This window comes from Hypomesus transpacificus, chromosome 20 (genome assembly GCF_021917145.1).
Source record: "Hypomesus transpacificus isolate Combined female chromosome 20, fHypTra1, whole genome shotgun sequence".
Taxonomy (NCBI): Eukaryota; Metazoa; Chordata; class Actinopteri; order Osmeriformes; family Osmeridae; genus Hypomesus; species Hypomesus transpacificus.
The window spans coordinates 3747069-3761088 of record NC_061079.1 but is presented as its reverse complement, the minus strand read 5'-3'; the positions used below and the strand labels follow the sequence as shown (position 1 = coordinate 3761088).

General features: G+C 49.0%; 3 protein-coding genes across 3 annotated transcripts; all 3 read left to right on the top strand.

Annotated features, from left to right (window-relative positions):
- Positions 1-12: 12 nt before the first annotated feature.
- Positions 13-4885, top strand: tmem185 (transmembrane protein 185). Its single transcript, XM_047042923.1, has 7 exons — positions 13-337; positions 1150-1326; positions 1501-1708; positions 2134-2217; positions 2305-2481; positions 2688-2811; positions 3731-4885. Exons 1-7 carry the CDS (start codon positions 300-302, stop codon positions 3973-3975), a joined length of 1053 nt encoding a protein of 350 aa, XP_046898879.1. The 5' UTR covers positions 13-299; the 3' UTR covers positions 3976-4885.
- A 101-nt stretch (positions 4886-4986) lies between these two features.
- On the top strand, positions 4987-7380 carry zgc:110222 (uncharacterized protein LOC550336 homolog). Its single transcript, XM_047042925.1, has 2 exons — positions 4987-5564; positions 6694-7380. The coding sequence occupies exons 1-2, from the start codon at positions 5306-5308 to the stop codon at positions 6909-6911; spliced, it is 477 nt and encodes a 158-aa protein (XP_046898881.1). The 5' UTR covers positions 4987-5305; the 3' UTR covers positions 6912-7380.
- A 160-nt stretch (positions 7381-7540) lies between these two features.
- stk26 (serine/threonine protein kinase 26) lies at positions 7541-13866 on the top strand. The gene is made up of 11 exons (XM_047042922.1): positions 7541-8037; positions 9400-9630; positions 10576-10632; positions 10793-10901; positions 11155-11312; positions 11526-11711; positions 11836-11984; positions 12320-12419; positions 12537-12599; positions 12901-13016; positions 13179-13866. The coding sequence occupies exons 1-11, from the start codon at positions 7987-7989 to the stop codon at positions 13192-13194; spliced, it is 1236 nt and encodes a 411-aa protein (XP_046898878.1). The 5' UTR covers positions 7541-7986; the 3' UTR covers positions 13195-13866.
- The last annotated feature ends 154 nt before the right edge of the window (positions 13867-14020 follow it).

Sequence of the window (14020 nt, the reverse complement as noted above, 5' to 3'; positions counted from 1 at the left end):
GGGGGGGGGGGGGGTATATACGTCAGAATATTGCTAGCCAGGTTGATCTTTGCAGTTCGACCGTCCACAGTTACGCCAACTCTATCAGAAAGAAGAGCCGTCTTTGCTGACACCTAACGTTGGTCGAGAATCGCAACAAGAAAACCACCGCTGCTCTCGATGTGAACGCTTGTCGCAAAGGATTTGGAAAGCCAGACTTACATTTGCTAGCTAGCTAGCTACCTTTAGCCAAAGAGCTAACGGATAGAATATATGTTGACCAGGATAATGATTTAACAACAGTAACAACAGCTGTCATCATGAATCTACGGGGATTCTTCCAAGATTTCAACCCAAGGTACGAAGCTAGACTAGCTAGATAGTAGCCACACCAGTAGCTAGCCCAATTCTCAGGCTTGCTACAGTAGCTGTTCATCGCATCGGACTAGCTTGCTAGCTACGGCTAGTACAGTAACTTGACTGGCTAGCAGCCTCAGTGACAGACTAGCTAGCTAGTTACCGCCTGCCAACGTAGGCTAGTAGTTAGTGACTTCGACACATATTTACATTTGCTTCCTTTTAAAAATAATAAGTAAAAATAAGTAAAAATCCAAGCTGGTAAATTATCTATGAAGATTGTCAAGCTGATAATGTTCGCTAGCTAGCTTACTACAATAGCCGTCTAGCTAGCTAGACTATCCAGACATCATCTTAAATTGTAACCAACTAGTTGGAGATAGCTTACGTTAGCTGCTAGCTAGTTGGCTAACAACATCTTGTCAATCTCTATAACTAAAACTGAAATTGACAGCAGGCTAATTATCTTACATTACCCGTCAGCGTGACCTGGCATATCGCACGTCAACGCGAATAAACGAACCGTACTAGGTTTGTTGCCCTATCTGAACATACTGGATGTGCTAGTTTATTTACATTTAGCTACTTCATTTAGCAGACACTTTTATCCAAAGCGTCGTTCAAACTAAAACTACAGCAGAATATCAGAAGTGCATAGCTCTAGCTCTGACAGTTTTTCGGTGGTCAGGGTCAAGGAACGTTCGGTGTGTACCAGGCACAGTTCAAAGCAACCACATCTCAAGTACGGTGTACTACAATAATAATAACATGATTCAACTTCAGCCCTCATACTGTTGTGTTTCCAACCATCAGTAAGTTCCTGATTTACGCGTGCCTGCTGCTGTTCTCGGTGCTGCTCGCCTTGCGGCTGGACGGGGTGATCCAGTGGAGCTACTGGGCCGTGTTCAGCCCCATCTGGCTCTGGAAGCTCATGGTCATTATAGGAGCCGCCGTGGGCACGGGTGTCTGGGCCCACAACCCACAGTACAGGTTAGTTACACCTGGCCCAGGGAGTTTGGTGTATAAGGGTGCGGTTAGTTACTCTTGTGATATATGGGGAGGGGAGGCTTGGTAGGTATATACTGATAAGGGTACCCACTAATGTGTGAGTGTGTGTGCATGCACGCTGTACGTGAATGTGTACTGTGCATGTGTGTGCTGCAGGGCGGAGGGGGAGATGTGTGTGGAGTTCAAGGCCATGCTGATCGCCGTGGGGATCCACCTGCTGCTGCTGTCCTTCGAGGTGCTGGTGTGTGACAGGGTTACCAGGGGAACGCACTTCTGGCTGCTCGTCTTCATGCCGCTCTTCTTCGTCTCTCCCGTCTCCGTGGCAGCCTGCGTGTGGGGCTTCAGACACGACCGCTCGCTAGAGGTTAGACCCCTGACCCTGGAGGTCAGACGCCTGACCCTTAACCCTAGCCCTACCCCTGGAGGTTAGACCCCTGACACTTAACCCTAGCCCTGGAGGTTAGACTGATCCCTGACCAATAACCCTAGCCCTAACCCTGGAGGTTAGACTGACCCTTGACCCTAGCCCTAACCCTGGAGGTCAGACCCCTGACCCATAACCCTGACCCCACACAGATGTAATATATTCATTTATCCGGACGGTTTGTATCCAAAGCGATGTCCAGGGGGACATTTGAACCTGCGACTTCTAGAGCTGCAGTCAGATGCTCTGCCACGGAGCACGGCCTATCAGAGCCTACAACGTTAACATGAGTTACATCTAGATACACATAGTCACTAATGGAGCAGAAACATTAACTGTGTGTGTGTGTGTGTGTTCCTGAGCAGTTGGAGATCCTGTGCTCTGTCAACATCCTGCAGTTCATCTTCATCGCCCTGCGTCTGGACAGGATCATCAGCTGGCCCTGGCTGGTACACACTCCACTATAATCCGTGTGTGTGTGTTTTAACATGTGTGTGTTAGCGTGTGTTAACAAGTGTGTGTGTGTGTACGTGCAGGTGGTGTGCGTTCCTCTCTGGATCCTCATGTCATTCCTGTGCCTGGTGGTGCTGTACTACATCGTGTGGTCCGTTCTCTTCCTGCGCTCCATGGATGTGATTCCTGAGCAACGCCGCACGCACATCACCATGGCGATCAGCTGGATGACCATCGTGGTGCCCCTGCTAACATTCGAGGTACGCGGTCGTCACGGCGACCCGTCGATCCATCTCTCTCGCATCCTCTCTCTCCGTCTCACACAGACTTTCTTTCCTCTGTCTCGCACATTCTAACTCTTATCTTACGATTCCTCTCTTGCTCCATGTCACGCGTCATCTCTCTGTCTCTTTCTCGATCGGACTGTCTCTCTCAGATGTGTTGACCTGTAGTTGTTTGCCGCCAGATCCTGCTGGTGCACAAGCTGGACGGTCACTACGGGTCCAGCTACGTGTCTGTGTTCGTGCCTCTGTGGGTGTCGCTGGTCACCCTCATGGCCACCACCTTCGGACAGAAGGGAGGGAACCACTGTGAGTCGGGGGGGTGGTTGATATGCTACATCTTGTGTTTGTTTGGTTTTTTTTCTCAAAATCTCGTTGAAATATTGAAAGAATGGCTCTTAATAGCTCCTCTGCATGGTAACTAGTGATACACTGCGATTCAAAACCAAAAATATTCATTCCTGTAGTGTGTTGTTTGTGAGGACGGACTAGGTACTAGGGTTACAGCCTGTGTGAATTCCGATAGTGGATTTAAACCCCCCCCCCCCTGCCGGATCGATGGCGTGCGGCCATTACATTTTTTGTGGGGGGAACTTGCATGCGGTTTAATATTTTCGAGTCAATTGTTTTTCCCTACCAATCATATGAGAGGAACGCAGCTATAACTAACATTACAAGCCTATCAATAGCAGAGCAGGGCGGGTCCTGGCAACACAGTGTGGATGAGATCCATACGTCACGTTAGCGTTGTCGGTGAAAGCATGGAGCGCAAATTCTTGAAGCCTGGGGGATGTTGTCCTACCCATAGATAAAGGACTCAAAAATAAACGGCACTGGGTGTGGATAGAAGAAGGTAGAGACGGCGAGCCTTTTGGCAGTTGGTGCAAGACACTGAGAGAGCCTGGAGCTTGTTTCTGCACGTTTTGCTCGAGGAAGCTTCTATATGCCAGCAGCGGTAAAGTGCTAGCTCGTCATGTCATAGAGCCGCTGCCCGTGCACTCAAACTTACCACAACGTTGCCGGGAGCAACTGTTACAGCTGACACACCGTTGTCTATGACTGACCGTGTCTGCGACGTAAAAATAAGTTTGCACATTTATTGCGGAACATGACTTGTCATTCACAATTTCTTAGCCACTGGTCACTCCCCCCCCCCCACTTTAACCCCTGAGTCTAACAGAAAGAGACAGATATAGTCTAACTCCTTACCTCTCCACCTCATTTCCAGGGTGGTTTGGGATCAGGAAGGACTTCTGCCAGTTCCTGCTGGAACTCCTCCCCTTCTTGCGTGAGTACGGCAACGTGTCGTACGACCTGCATCACGAGGACCCCGAGGCGTCCGAGGAGATGCCCGCTCACGAGCCTCCCAAGATGGCGCCCATGTTCCGCAAAAAGACGGGCGTGGTGATCACGCAGAGCCCAGGGAAGTACTTTGTCCCGCCTCCCAAACTCTGTATTGACATGCCTGACTAGGCCAGCCTCGCAGCTGGCAGACTGCTGCAGACCGGTTGTAGACTGGTTCCGACGGGTTGCTGACCGGTTCAGACCGGTTTGTCTGGATGCAGACTGCCTAAGCTGTGTGAACTGAAGCAGAGAGAGACTGCTGGGGACTGGAGATGAGGACGAGGATGTTGAAGAGTCATGTCCACCTGGAGAGGAGCCGCCTTGTCACGGAACACTGAGCCCTGGTCACCTGACCCTTGCGGCAGGTCGCCATGGCAACCACTCTGGCAAGGGAAGGAAGGGGTCTCTTCTGGGTGACCTGATGACCAGACACAGGAAACCCGTTGATGACACGATGATGTCATGATATCTGTATGTGATTATTGTGATATTCTTTTGTACTTCCATGTGTTTATTTCCTAGGAGATGGAGAGTGTGTTTGTGAGAGATATGGAGAGAGAGAAAATGTGTGTGGGAGATGGAGGGAGGTAATATGTGTGTGTGTGTGAGAGATGGAGGGAGGATGTTCAAACATATTTTCCAAACTCTGTTCCAAACATATAATGCTAGTTGGATTGAATGACACTAAGGTCATGCCTGTTAAACACATAGCTACTCTTAGAATATGTTTTCTATTAAAAAAAATCTTCACACGCATTTTAAACACACCTTGCCCCACCCTCTCAGCTGGTCTGAGAAAACTGCTGAAACTTAAGTGATGGGATGTTAGCAGACGGGTGTTGGACCAATACACTCACACTCAAACACAGTCTAACACACATACAATCAAAGAAACACACACCCCTGTACATATTTAGGGTTGCATGTGTTTCTTCACCCTCTGTTATCCTGCTGTTTATACATTCATACTTCTGTTGCAGTAAACATTTATATGCAAGTGTTCAATGAATGCCTGTGTATTAATGACTAATAAAGTATACATCAGTAAAAAAAAACTCCGGAGTGACTGTTCTCAATAAAGATTTAACAACAAGTAGGCGCTAGGCGACGCTATGACTGTCTAGCGTAGTCGAAACGTCAAGGCGCATTCAGGAAGTGAGGTCTGGCTGGCTCGGGTCCGTTGCTGTTTTCATGAGAACGTAGCTGTACACGTTATTGATTTGCGGCTTAACTAGCTGCCATATTTTAGAATGCAAGACGATAAAAGCATTGCAGCCAACCGGACTGCACGCTAACCAGTTTATTCCCGCCTACTGGGGGAACGCGGACAGAAGGAGGGAGACTGGATTCATGTGTGGCAGGCGGACTTTGGTGACTTAACTTAGACTGGGTGCGCCTGGATGAGAATAATAATATCGCTGTTGTTTAGGATTGTTTCAGGTATTCCAGCTGGATAGAAATGACTCTTCAAGTCAGCTGCCTGTCATTCAGACAGCCATACGCAGGGCTCGTATTAGATGGTGTCAAAACAATCGAGACGCGTTGGCGACCCCTGCTGGGAGCCATAGAGAACTGCACCTTGGCCGTTCACATCGCGCAGAAGGACTGGGAGGGCGATGACTGGAGAGATGTCCTGACGCACGCGCTGGGGATGGACCTGGTACAAGTAGAGGAGCTCGTGACCTCCGGGGAACGGTACGGCCGAGGAGTCGTGGCAGGTAATCCGTTGCAAGCATGACTACTTAACACACAATCGCTGCCTGTAACCATGACTATTTTCTAGCGTTGCTGCAACCCTGGTTACTTCACAGAGTTGCTGTGGCTACTTCAGAGTTGCTGTGACACTGGTTATTTTAGAGTCGCTGTAACCATGACTACTTCACAAAGTTCCCAGAATCATAAATCCTTTAAATGGTTGCCATGACCATGACTACATCATAGTCTTTTACTAAACCATGACTACTTCCCGATCAGTGTAACCATGACAACTTCACAGTTGCCATTACCATGACTATTTCAACTTTGCTGTAACCATGAAAACTTTACACAGTCGCTGCAACCGTGACCACTTCATAGCTGCTGTAACCACGAGCCCTTTTAGAGTCACTGTATCTATGACTGTATAGGCTATAAAAATAACTTTTCCTCCAGGCCGTCAGACTACTTAACTGACCCACTGGGCACTGGCCAACAACATTACCAATTCTGGTTATACTACCATTCTGTTTGCACGACCATTCTGTCCCAATCTGCACTACTGACTGCACTGTTTAAACTCACTTTAAACCCTCACTTTCACTTACATGTAAATAAGTTATGTTTATACTTTTATTTGAGTGGGTTTCCTTACATATTTGATGCTCTTTTGTAGGATGTTTGCTTGCTTCCCCAACAGTGCAGACAAGTAGAAGATTAGAGGATACAATACTGAAAGTTTCACTGCATACCAATTCTAAAAATGTTAGTCTTGCGATTCACTTCAATGTTAATCCTTCCATTGTTCCCACACTCCTGTGCTGGTTCATTGAAGGTTAAATTAATTTTGAGTTTAGGGGATAAGCATTGTTCACTTGAATAGTATTTGGCTGAAAATCAACAGGTATAAATCCCTACTGTTTGTAATTTTGGATAAAAGCATCTGCTAAATGAATACAATTATTATTATCAATCATTATTAATTATTATTATCCTTTATTGTCACTGATTCCTTATTATTGGTGGTATTGTTATTACTTTATATAATTGAGTGAAGCTTTATCTTCTAATAGCAGATTGGTGCTTAACAAACACATTAACTGGCAATGTGATGTTATTGTTGTCATTAGTATATTGTTATTTTGACTGCAGGGCTGGTGGAGGTGGGGGAGACGTGGCAGTGTGGCGTGGGGCAGGCGGGGGCCGAGCTGGAGGGGCTGGAGAGGGCAGCGCTGCTCCGAGGGCTCCAGGACAAACACCTGACCCTGCTCTCCAACCCCCGGTGGCTGCTGCAGCCCCTCTACGCTCGGGCTCACAAGGACCTCTGGACCATAGACATACCTGTGGAGCTGCTGCCTTCGTCATCATGATCGCCATCACCTGGCACGCGGCAGTGGAGAGGGGGGGAGAAAAGGAGTGAGGGAGGGGGAGTGATAGAGGGACAGAGATTCAGGAAGAGAGAGAAAAAGGCGTGAGCATGGCACGACCAGAACCAGAAACCAAAAACTGGAACCAGGGGGGTTCTGATCTAGGAGGGAAAATGCAGGGTCAAGAGGAGACAGGGTCCCATATTAAGGGTTCTGCTCCAACTCTGTCTTTCTGTCGGGTAAGACCAGAGCAAACTGCCGTCATGGAAGGTCAGAGGTCAAAGGGCTTTGAAAGAGACAGGTGGGGCTGGACCTATCGTCGGGTGTGGAGGTATAAAATGGATTGAACTAATCAAATGGGTGGATGAATTAAGATACACGGCAAGACATTCAGAAATTGCATTCATGTTTTTCCAAACTGCGTTTTGACTTTGTAAAGTAAAATGTGATTAAAGGCTGATATTTTCATGCACGTCTGCAGTTTATTAGCTGTCAAAACGCCCGTTACGGTTTGACGGGTTTCTAGCAAAAATAGAAAATTGTGTCTTACAGGGAAGTCACAGTTGGGCAGCACCGCAACCACACACACCAAGGTGACAGGGAGCGGTGACGCAAGTCGGACACGGCTCCACCCAAAGCTGACAACTTCAGCCACATCAACAAGAACACAGCGCTGGCAACAAGTCGTCGACTTCGAGCTTTCAAAAAGATCTGCTTCCTAAGCTCATCTTAAAACGGATACAAACTTGCAAACAATGTTATAACGACCTTATTCATATTTGTTTCGTAAAAGCGAGTGTAAACGAAGGAATCGCTAGCTAACGTTAATGCTATGAATGACAGAGAGTCGGCTGTGTTGTTTTGAAGAAGCTAGAAATGCTAGCTAGCAGCTAGCTGGCGAGCTACAACGACGACTTTAGCCGGCGATAGCTGCGTTTTACACAGCTCACAAGCAAACGTTGGCTTGTTGTCACTAGCTAGCTAGCACTAACTAGTGATCGGACGTCGTAGAGTTGTTCGATAACGTTTGACGACTAATCGAGTAGGCAGTCGGCAGGCCGTGTAAGTCCATTTTTGGATGCGGAAGATGGCCCTGTCACCGGTGGCGGTGCAAGTTCCCGGGATGCAGGTAAGACCGAGAGGCCTTAAACTTTCTCACTCAGCAAGATTCAACAGCAGCAACGGGAAATGTTAATACAGCCCTGTGGCAAGATACACGGGGAAGAATATTTCATGTCTCAAATTCAAGGACTTGTCGAGCAACTAGCCAAGACAACAGTCCTTAACCGTGGCTATTTCATGCATAACTTTGGTTTGCAAATGCCTGTGCACTGTAGTCAAGCTTTCCCTGGTTGCTGGAAGTAGACTGTATCGTAGTTTACGTTAATACCAGCTGTTGTGTTGAATCAGCAAGTCCACTAACCAAACGTCGACCTTGTTTGGAAAGTTTACAGCTTAAACTTCAGTCAGTAAACACACAAGTACTTGCTCATGAAAGTCACTCATTAACTAAGAATGACAGATTGAAAGAGAAAATAATCTACGAGACTAGCTAGAATCACGTAGCCCACAGCCACCTTGCTAGAGCTAATTAGGTTAATGTGCAAAGTTGTTTTAGTTTGTTCACAGTCTAGCCGTTTGGTTCCAACAACTGGCCTAGACAATTCCAGCTGTTTGAACAAAACCACTCGGTCATTAGTAGGTGTTATTGATAGATGATTGAGGACGATGGTGAAGATTAGACAGGCAGGCAAACAGACAGGCTGGCGTGAACGTGAAGCCGACAAGCATTTCCTCAAAGTGGGTTATTTGTCCGGTGGCCTGCAGTCCAAGGTCTGGGGTGTGTTTGGGCAAGGACATCATGCCTCACTGACCCTAACCCTGGTCTTTCACAGCCTACCTAGGCTAAGCATTGTGTGTGTGTGTGTAGTGTTCCTCTGTGTGTGCATGAATGTGTGTAAGTGGTCAGCTAGGAAGTATTCTTTACAGCCTGGCTTCCTGTGTCACACCTGAGTGTGAGCCTCTCAGGAGAAGAGAAACAGAAGACTGTATGTGAGAGAGAGGAGTTTGTGTGTGTGAGTGTGAGAGAGAGAGTGAGAGCGAGAGAGAGAGCTAGGGAGGGAGAGAGACAGGGAGAGTGTGTGTGAGACACGCAGGCAGGCAGGCAGGTAGTGTGTGTGTGTGATAGACAGGGAGTGTGTGTGTGTATGTGCGGCAGACAGTCAGACAGGGTGTGTGTGACAGACAAGTAGGCGTGTTAGTGCTATTAGGAGACAGACTGATTAAAGAGCTGGACAGCATCCAGATTGCACTGCGCAGCTTTATCTGGTGGAAGCAGGCGTGTGTGTGTGTTTGTGTGTGTGTGTGTGTGTGTGTGTGTGTGTGTGTGTGTGTGTGTGTGAGAGAGAGAGTGAGAGAGAGACAAAAAGAGAGAGAGAGACACACGGACAGACATAAACATCACGTGCTGTGTGTGTGTGTCCCATTACAGAACAGCCGCACAGACCCGGAGGAGCTGTTCACCAAACTGGAGCGCATCGGCAAGGGATCGTTTGGCGAGGTCTTCAAAGGCATCGATAATCACACCCAGAGCGTGGTGGCCATCAAGACCATCGACCTGGAGGAGGCCGAGGACGAGATTGAGGACATCCAGCAGGAGATCACAGTGCTGAGCCAGTGTGACAGCCCCTATGTCACCAAGTACTACGGCTCCTACCTTAAGGTAGGGTCACACCCTAGCCAGCCACCCACTCTGACTGGTCTCTCTGCCGGTGTGCCGACTGCTCTCTCTGCTGCTATTCCAACTAGTCTCTCTGCTATTCTCACTCTGTGGGTATCTTGTTGTCGTCTCTCTGCGGGTATCCCTGATTTGTCTCTCTCTGCTGCAACCCTCCACGGACACAGTGAAGCCTGAGTCGCCATTGGCTAGTACACTTTTTTATTTTACTCGCCAGACTTTACATGAAATGCATGAACAAAGCAATTGAGAGAAAAAAAAAGTACACTATCTGTCTGAATTATTCTTTATGTATGGGTTTAATCAAATGTTTGCAAATGGCTTTCTCTTGCCACTTGACTTCAGCCACCTCTCTACAGCTGATGATGGGATCTTACTGCTGAAGCTCTGGCCTTGTGTTTAAATGAAGATCAGGTCTGAAAGGCGTGAGGATGTGAGACTGCTGTGGACATCTGATTTTATTCTCTTTTGAGCACTGAAGGCTCTATCTTATCTAGCGATGAGTGACAAATCTAGTGACTTTCCGTTACTTTGGCAAACTCCGTTTTCGTTGTTGAGCAGCAACAAAATCTCGAATTGTACGTCTGTTGTCATAGCAGCCAATCATGTTAATTGCAGTCAAGCGACGGTGCGTCATTGAAATACGCGCTAAACTTATTATTTGCCTCTAACTCAGTCACAGGCGAGTGAAATCGATTTTTTTTTTAAGTCACCTAGCGTGAAATTTGGTCGCACATGCGAGTGATTTACTCGCATTGTAGAGGGTTGTGCCGGTCTCTGCTGGTCTCCTTGCTGGTCTCTGATTGTGTCCTATGCTGATCTTTTCGCTGGTAAATCCCATGCTCTCTGGTGGTGCTCCATCTGCTTGTCTCTCTGCCGGTCCGTCTGCTGGTCTCTCTGTGATGGTATGCTGTGCTGGTTTCTCTCCAGGGCAGTAAGCTGTGGATCATCATGGAGTATCTGGGAGGAGGATCAGCCCTGGACCTGGTAGGAACACCTGAGTGCGTGGGCTCATATCTACCTGCCAAAAGGCTTGATTTCAACCTTTGGTGACTGTGTGTGTTGTATGTGTGTTTGGTGTATGTGTGTGGCATGCATGTGTATGTGTGTGGTGTGGTGTATTTGGTGTGTGTGTGTGTGTGTGCAGCTGAGAGCAGGGCCGTTTGACGAGGGCCAGATCGCCACCATGCTGAAGGAGATCCTGAAGGGGCTGGACTACCTGCACTCAGAGAGGAAGATCCACCGAGACATCAAAGGTGAGTGTGTGTGTGTGTGTGTGTGTGTCGTGTAAAGGCAGGTCAGTGTATCTGGTGTCGTCCATTGGTGGGTGACCTGGACGTTTGTGGTTTGAGTCCACGCGTGTTCACGTTTGCGTGCGTGCGACTCTCTGCCTCCAAGAGTGTAAGAGAGAGTAATCAACTTTCCCCCACCTTCCCTCTCCCTCCCCACCTTCTTCCCTCTCCCTCTCACTCCCCGTCTCTCTCTCCTCCCCCCCCTCCTCCCCCCCAGCTGCCAACGTCCTCCTATCAGAGCAGGGTGAGGTGAAGCTGGCAGACTTTGGCGTGGCGGGTCAGCTGACCGACACGCAGATCAAGCGGGAAACGTTTGTGGGAACGCCGTTCTGGATGGCGCCGGAGGTCATCCAGCAGTCCGCCTACGACTCCAAGGTGGGGGGGTGTGTGTGCGTGTGTGATGGTATGTGTGTTGTGGTGAGGGAGGCATGGATTGTGACAGACAGAGAGAGAGAGAGAGAGAGAGATAGAGACAGAGAGCCATCCTCAGATCCATCCATTACAGATCAGTATTGATGTGGTCTGTTGATCTGCTGGTTTAACCCCTCTCCCACCCCCCCACCCCCCCCCCCCCCCCCACTCCTCCAGGCGGATATCTGGTCTCTGGGCATCACCGCCATAGAGCTGGCCAGGGGCGAGCCCCCCAACTCTGACATGCATCCCATGCGCGTGCTGTTCCTCATCCCCAAGAACACCCCTCCCACGCTGAGCGGGGAGTTCTCAAAGAGCTTCAAGGAGTTTGTGGACGCGTGCCTCAACAAGGACCCATCCTTCGTAAGTGAACCAGATCTGGATGGTTGAAACGGGACATTCTGGACCACGTGTGTGATGACTTTACTCCAAATGGTACTGACGAACCTCTCTCCTCTCCCCGTCCCCTCTCCTCTCCCGCCTCCAGAGACCCACAGCCAGAGAACTGCTGAAGCACAAGTTCATCCTGAAGAACGCCAGGAAGACGTCCTACCTGACAGAGCTGATCGACCGGCTGAAAAGATGGAGGGCCGAGGGCCACGACGAGGGGGACTCCAGCTCCGACGACTCAGACTCGTACGCCACACACACACACACCACAAGAAACACACACACACACACTGGATGATGGAAAGATGGACGACAATTTTAAAGGGTTGACTTGGTTTACTAGAGCTCGGATCCTTCAATCAGTCCAGGCAGTGGTCACATAAGTGAGTCCATGGGTTACAGACGGCCTTATAAACAATGGAGTACACAGGTTCAAATCTAGTTTCCATTGAATATTTCCTCACTTGGCACAGCATGTGGTCAGCATATTCTTTCATGTCCTTTCATGACTCATCAATGCCTTGCCCAGTACTTTCTTTGTGTGTGCGTGTGTGTAAAAACGGGTGCGTGTGTGTGTCCAGGGAGTCCAGCAACAAGGAGAACAGCTCCTCCCAGCCCGGCTGGTCCTTCACCACAGTCAGGAAGAAGAAACCAGACAGCAAGAAGACGACCAATGGGACGGTGAGCTGAGCTGAGTGGGCGGGCTGGAGGAGAATGGTTGTGACAGTGGGAAAGGGTCACTGTCATAATTGTAGTGGAAACACTGAAATCTGTGTGTGTGTGTGTGTGTGTTGGCAGGACCAGGACCTGATGAAGAGGTCTACCAGTCTGACCACAGTCATTTCTCCCGTCTTCTCTGAAGTGAGTAGGGGCTGGGGGCTGGAGGCTAGAATCGGGGGGGGCAAGAGGCTGCGGCTAAAGATTAAGGCTGGACAGGTTAGGGTCTGGGGTTAGAGGCTGGGAATGGAGACTGGAGAGGGAAGTTGGGTCTTAGAGGCCAGAGGCCAGCTTTAGTTTTAGTGCTCTTTAAAGTCGGTGGAACGTTTTATAGATATATTGTCTCCCGAGATGTTTAACAACTCTCTCTTTCTCCCTCCCTCCCTCCCTCCCACTCTCTCTCTCTCTCTCTCTCTCTCTCTCTCTCTCTCCCCCTCCCCCCCAGGTGAAGCAGCAGTGGGGGGGCGTGGAGGAGCTGGAGAGGAGTGTCCACCTGGCAGAGGACGTGTGTCCTGGCATCACAGACACCATGCTTACCCATATCCTGGAGCGCTTCCAGAGGTGAGGAGGAGGGGGAGCGGTGGGGGGAGGGAGGGAGAGGAAGTTAAAAGAGGGGATGCTTTCGAAGGGGTTGTTGTCGGTACATAAGATGAACCAGGTCCAGTTCCCTCGTAGGACTTTGTTCGTCAGCTCTGTGAACCCTGTGCCTTCTGTCTCTCCCAGACTGCCTGCCAGTTAGGGCTTAGCAGAGGACTACACTTCCCAAGATGCACCACCATCATCACCAGCCTCTCTTTTCCATCACCACCCATTCCTCCCCCCCTCATCCTCCATGCTGTCATGTGACCTGCAGGGGCGGAGCGGGGAGGGAGAGGGGACGCACGCCCGCTGTGCACATCCACTGAGCGCTCGCTACCAAAAGGAAAACAAACTCTTGTTGTTTTAAATGTGTATTTGTTGAAACGTGTTTTATTCTGTTCTGCTGTTTTTATTGAACCTCTTTGGAAGATGTGGGAGACTTCAGCCGTGACCCAAAGCGTGTGTGTTACTTAGAGGAAGAGAGACTAGAGGAGAAAGTAGAGGAGAGACTAATGGTTTTACCTTTTTTCCATATTTTATGGTTAGAGACACAAAAAAAGAATTTTCCATAGATAAAGATCCCTAACCCTAAATAGAGACGTACCTTGAATCTTCTGCTTAAGAGCGTTTAGATAATGGATGTATGGTAGTGTTCGATGGATATTAGTGGTAGTGTTTCTGCAGCTTGAGTTGTTTTGATTTCTTTCTGCTACATGTGTAGATGTGACCTCCTGGTCTCAGGTTTGACCCCCTGACCCCACACTCTGACCCTTGGGGAGAGGAGACTGACCAATAGGAACTAATCTCTGGTGACCATGAGAGATGGATGGGGAGGGAGGGGTGAGGGAGGGGTGGGTGGGTGGGACAAGGGGAGGGGGACTTTGCTGTGCAAAATGATTATCATCACTCTGTCATTCAAGAAGTAACCAATCATATCGTAGCCTTCCAACTTCCATCCTACTTTGCTCCCAATAAGGAAGTATGGA

Bases quoted from the DNA above. Each gene is read 5' to 3' on its own strand.
- tmem185 (XM_047042923.1), top strand. From the start codon at position 300: ATGAATCTACGGGGATTCTTCCAAGATTTCAACCCAAG. The intron at 338-1,149 runs GTACGAAGCTAG...TCCAACCATCAG, and splicing joins TTCCAAGATTTCAACCCAAG to TAAGTTCCTGATTTACGCGT. The intron at 2,812-3,730 runs GTGAGTCGGGGG...CCTCATTTCCAG, and splicing joins ACAGAAGGGAGGGAACCACT to GGTGGTTTGGGATCAGGAAG.
- stk26 (XM_047042922.1), top strand. From the start codon at position 7,987: ATGCGGAAGATGGCCCTGTCACCGGTGGCGGTGCAAGTTCCCGGGATG. The intron at 8,038-9,399 runs GTAAGACCGAGA...GTCCCATTACAG, and splicing joins TGCAAGTTCCCGGGATGCAG to AACAGCCGCACAGACCCGGA. The intron at 9,631-10,575 runs GTAGGGTCACAC...GTTTCTCTCCAG, and splicing joins ACTACGGCTCCTACCTTAAG to GGCAGTAAGCTGTGGATCAT.
- zgc:110222 (XM_047042925.1), top strand. From the start codon at position 5,306: ATGACTCTTCAAGTCAGCTGCCTGTCATTCAGACAGCCATACGCAGGG. The intron at 5,565-6,693 runs GTAATCCGTTGC...TTTTGACTGCAG, and splicing joins CGGCCGAGGAGTCGTGGCAG to GGCTGGTGGAGGTGGGGGAG.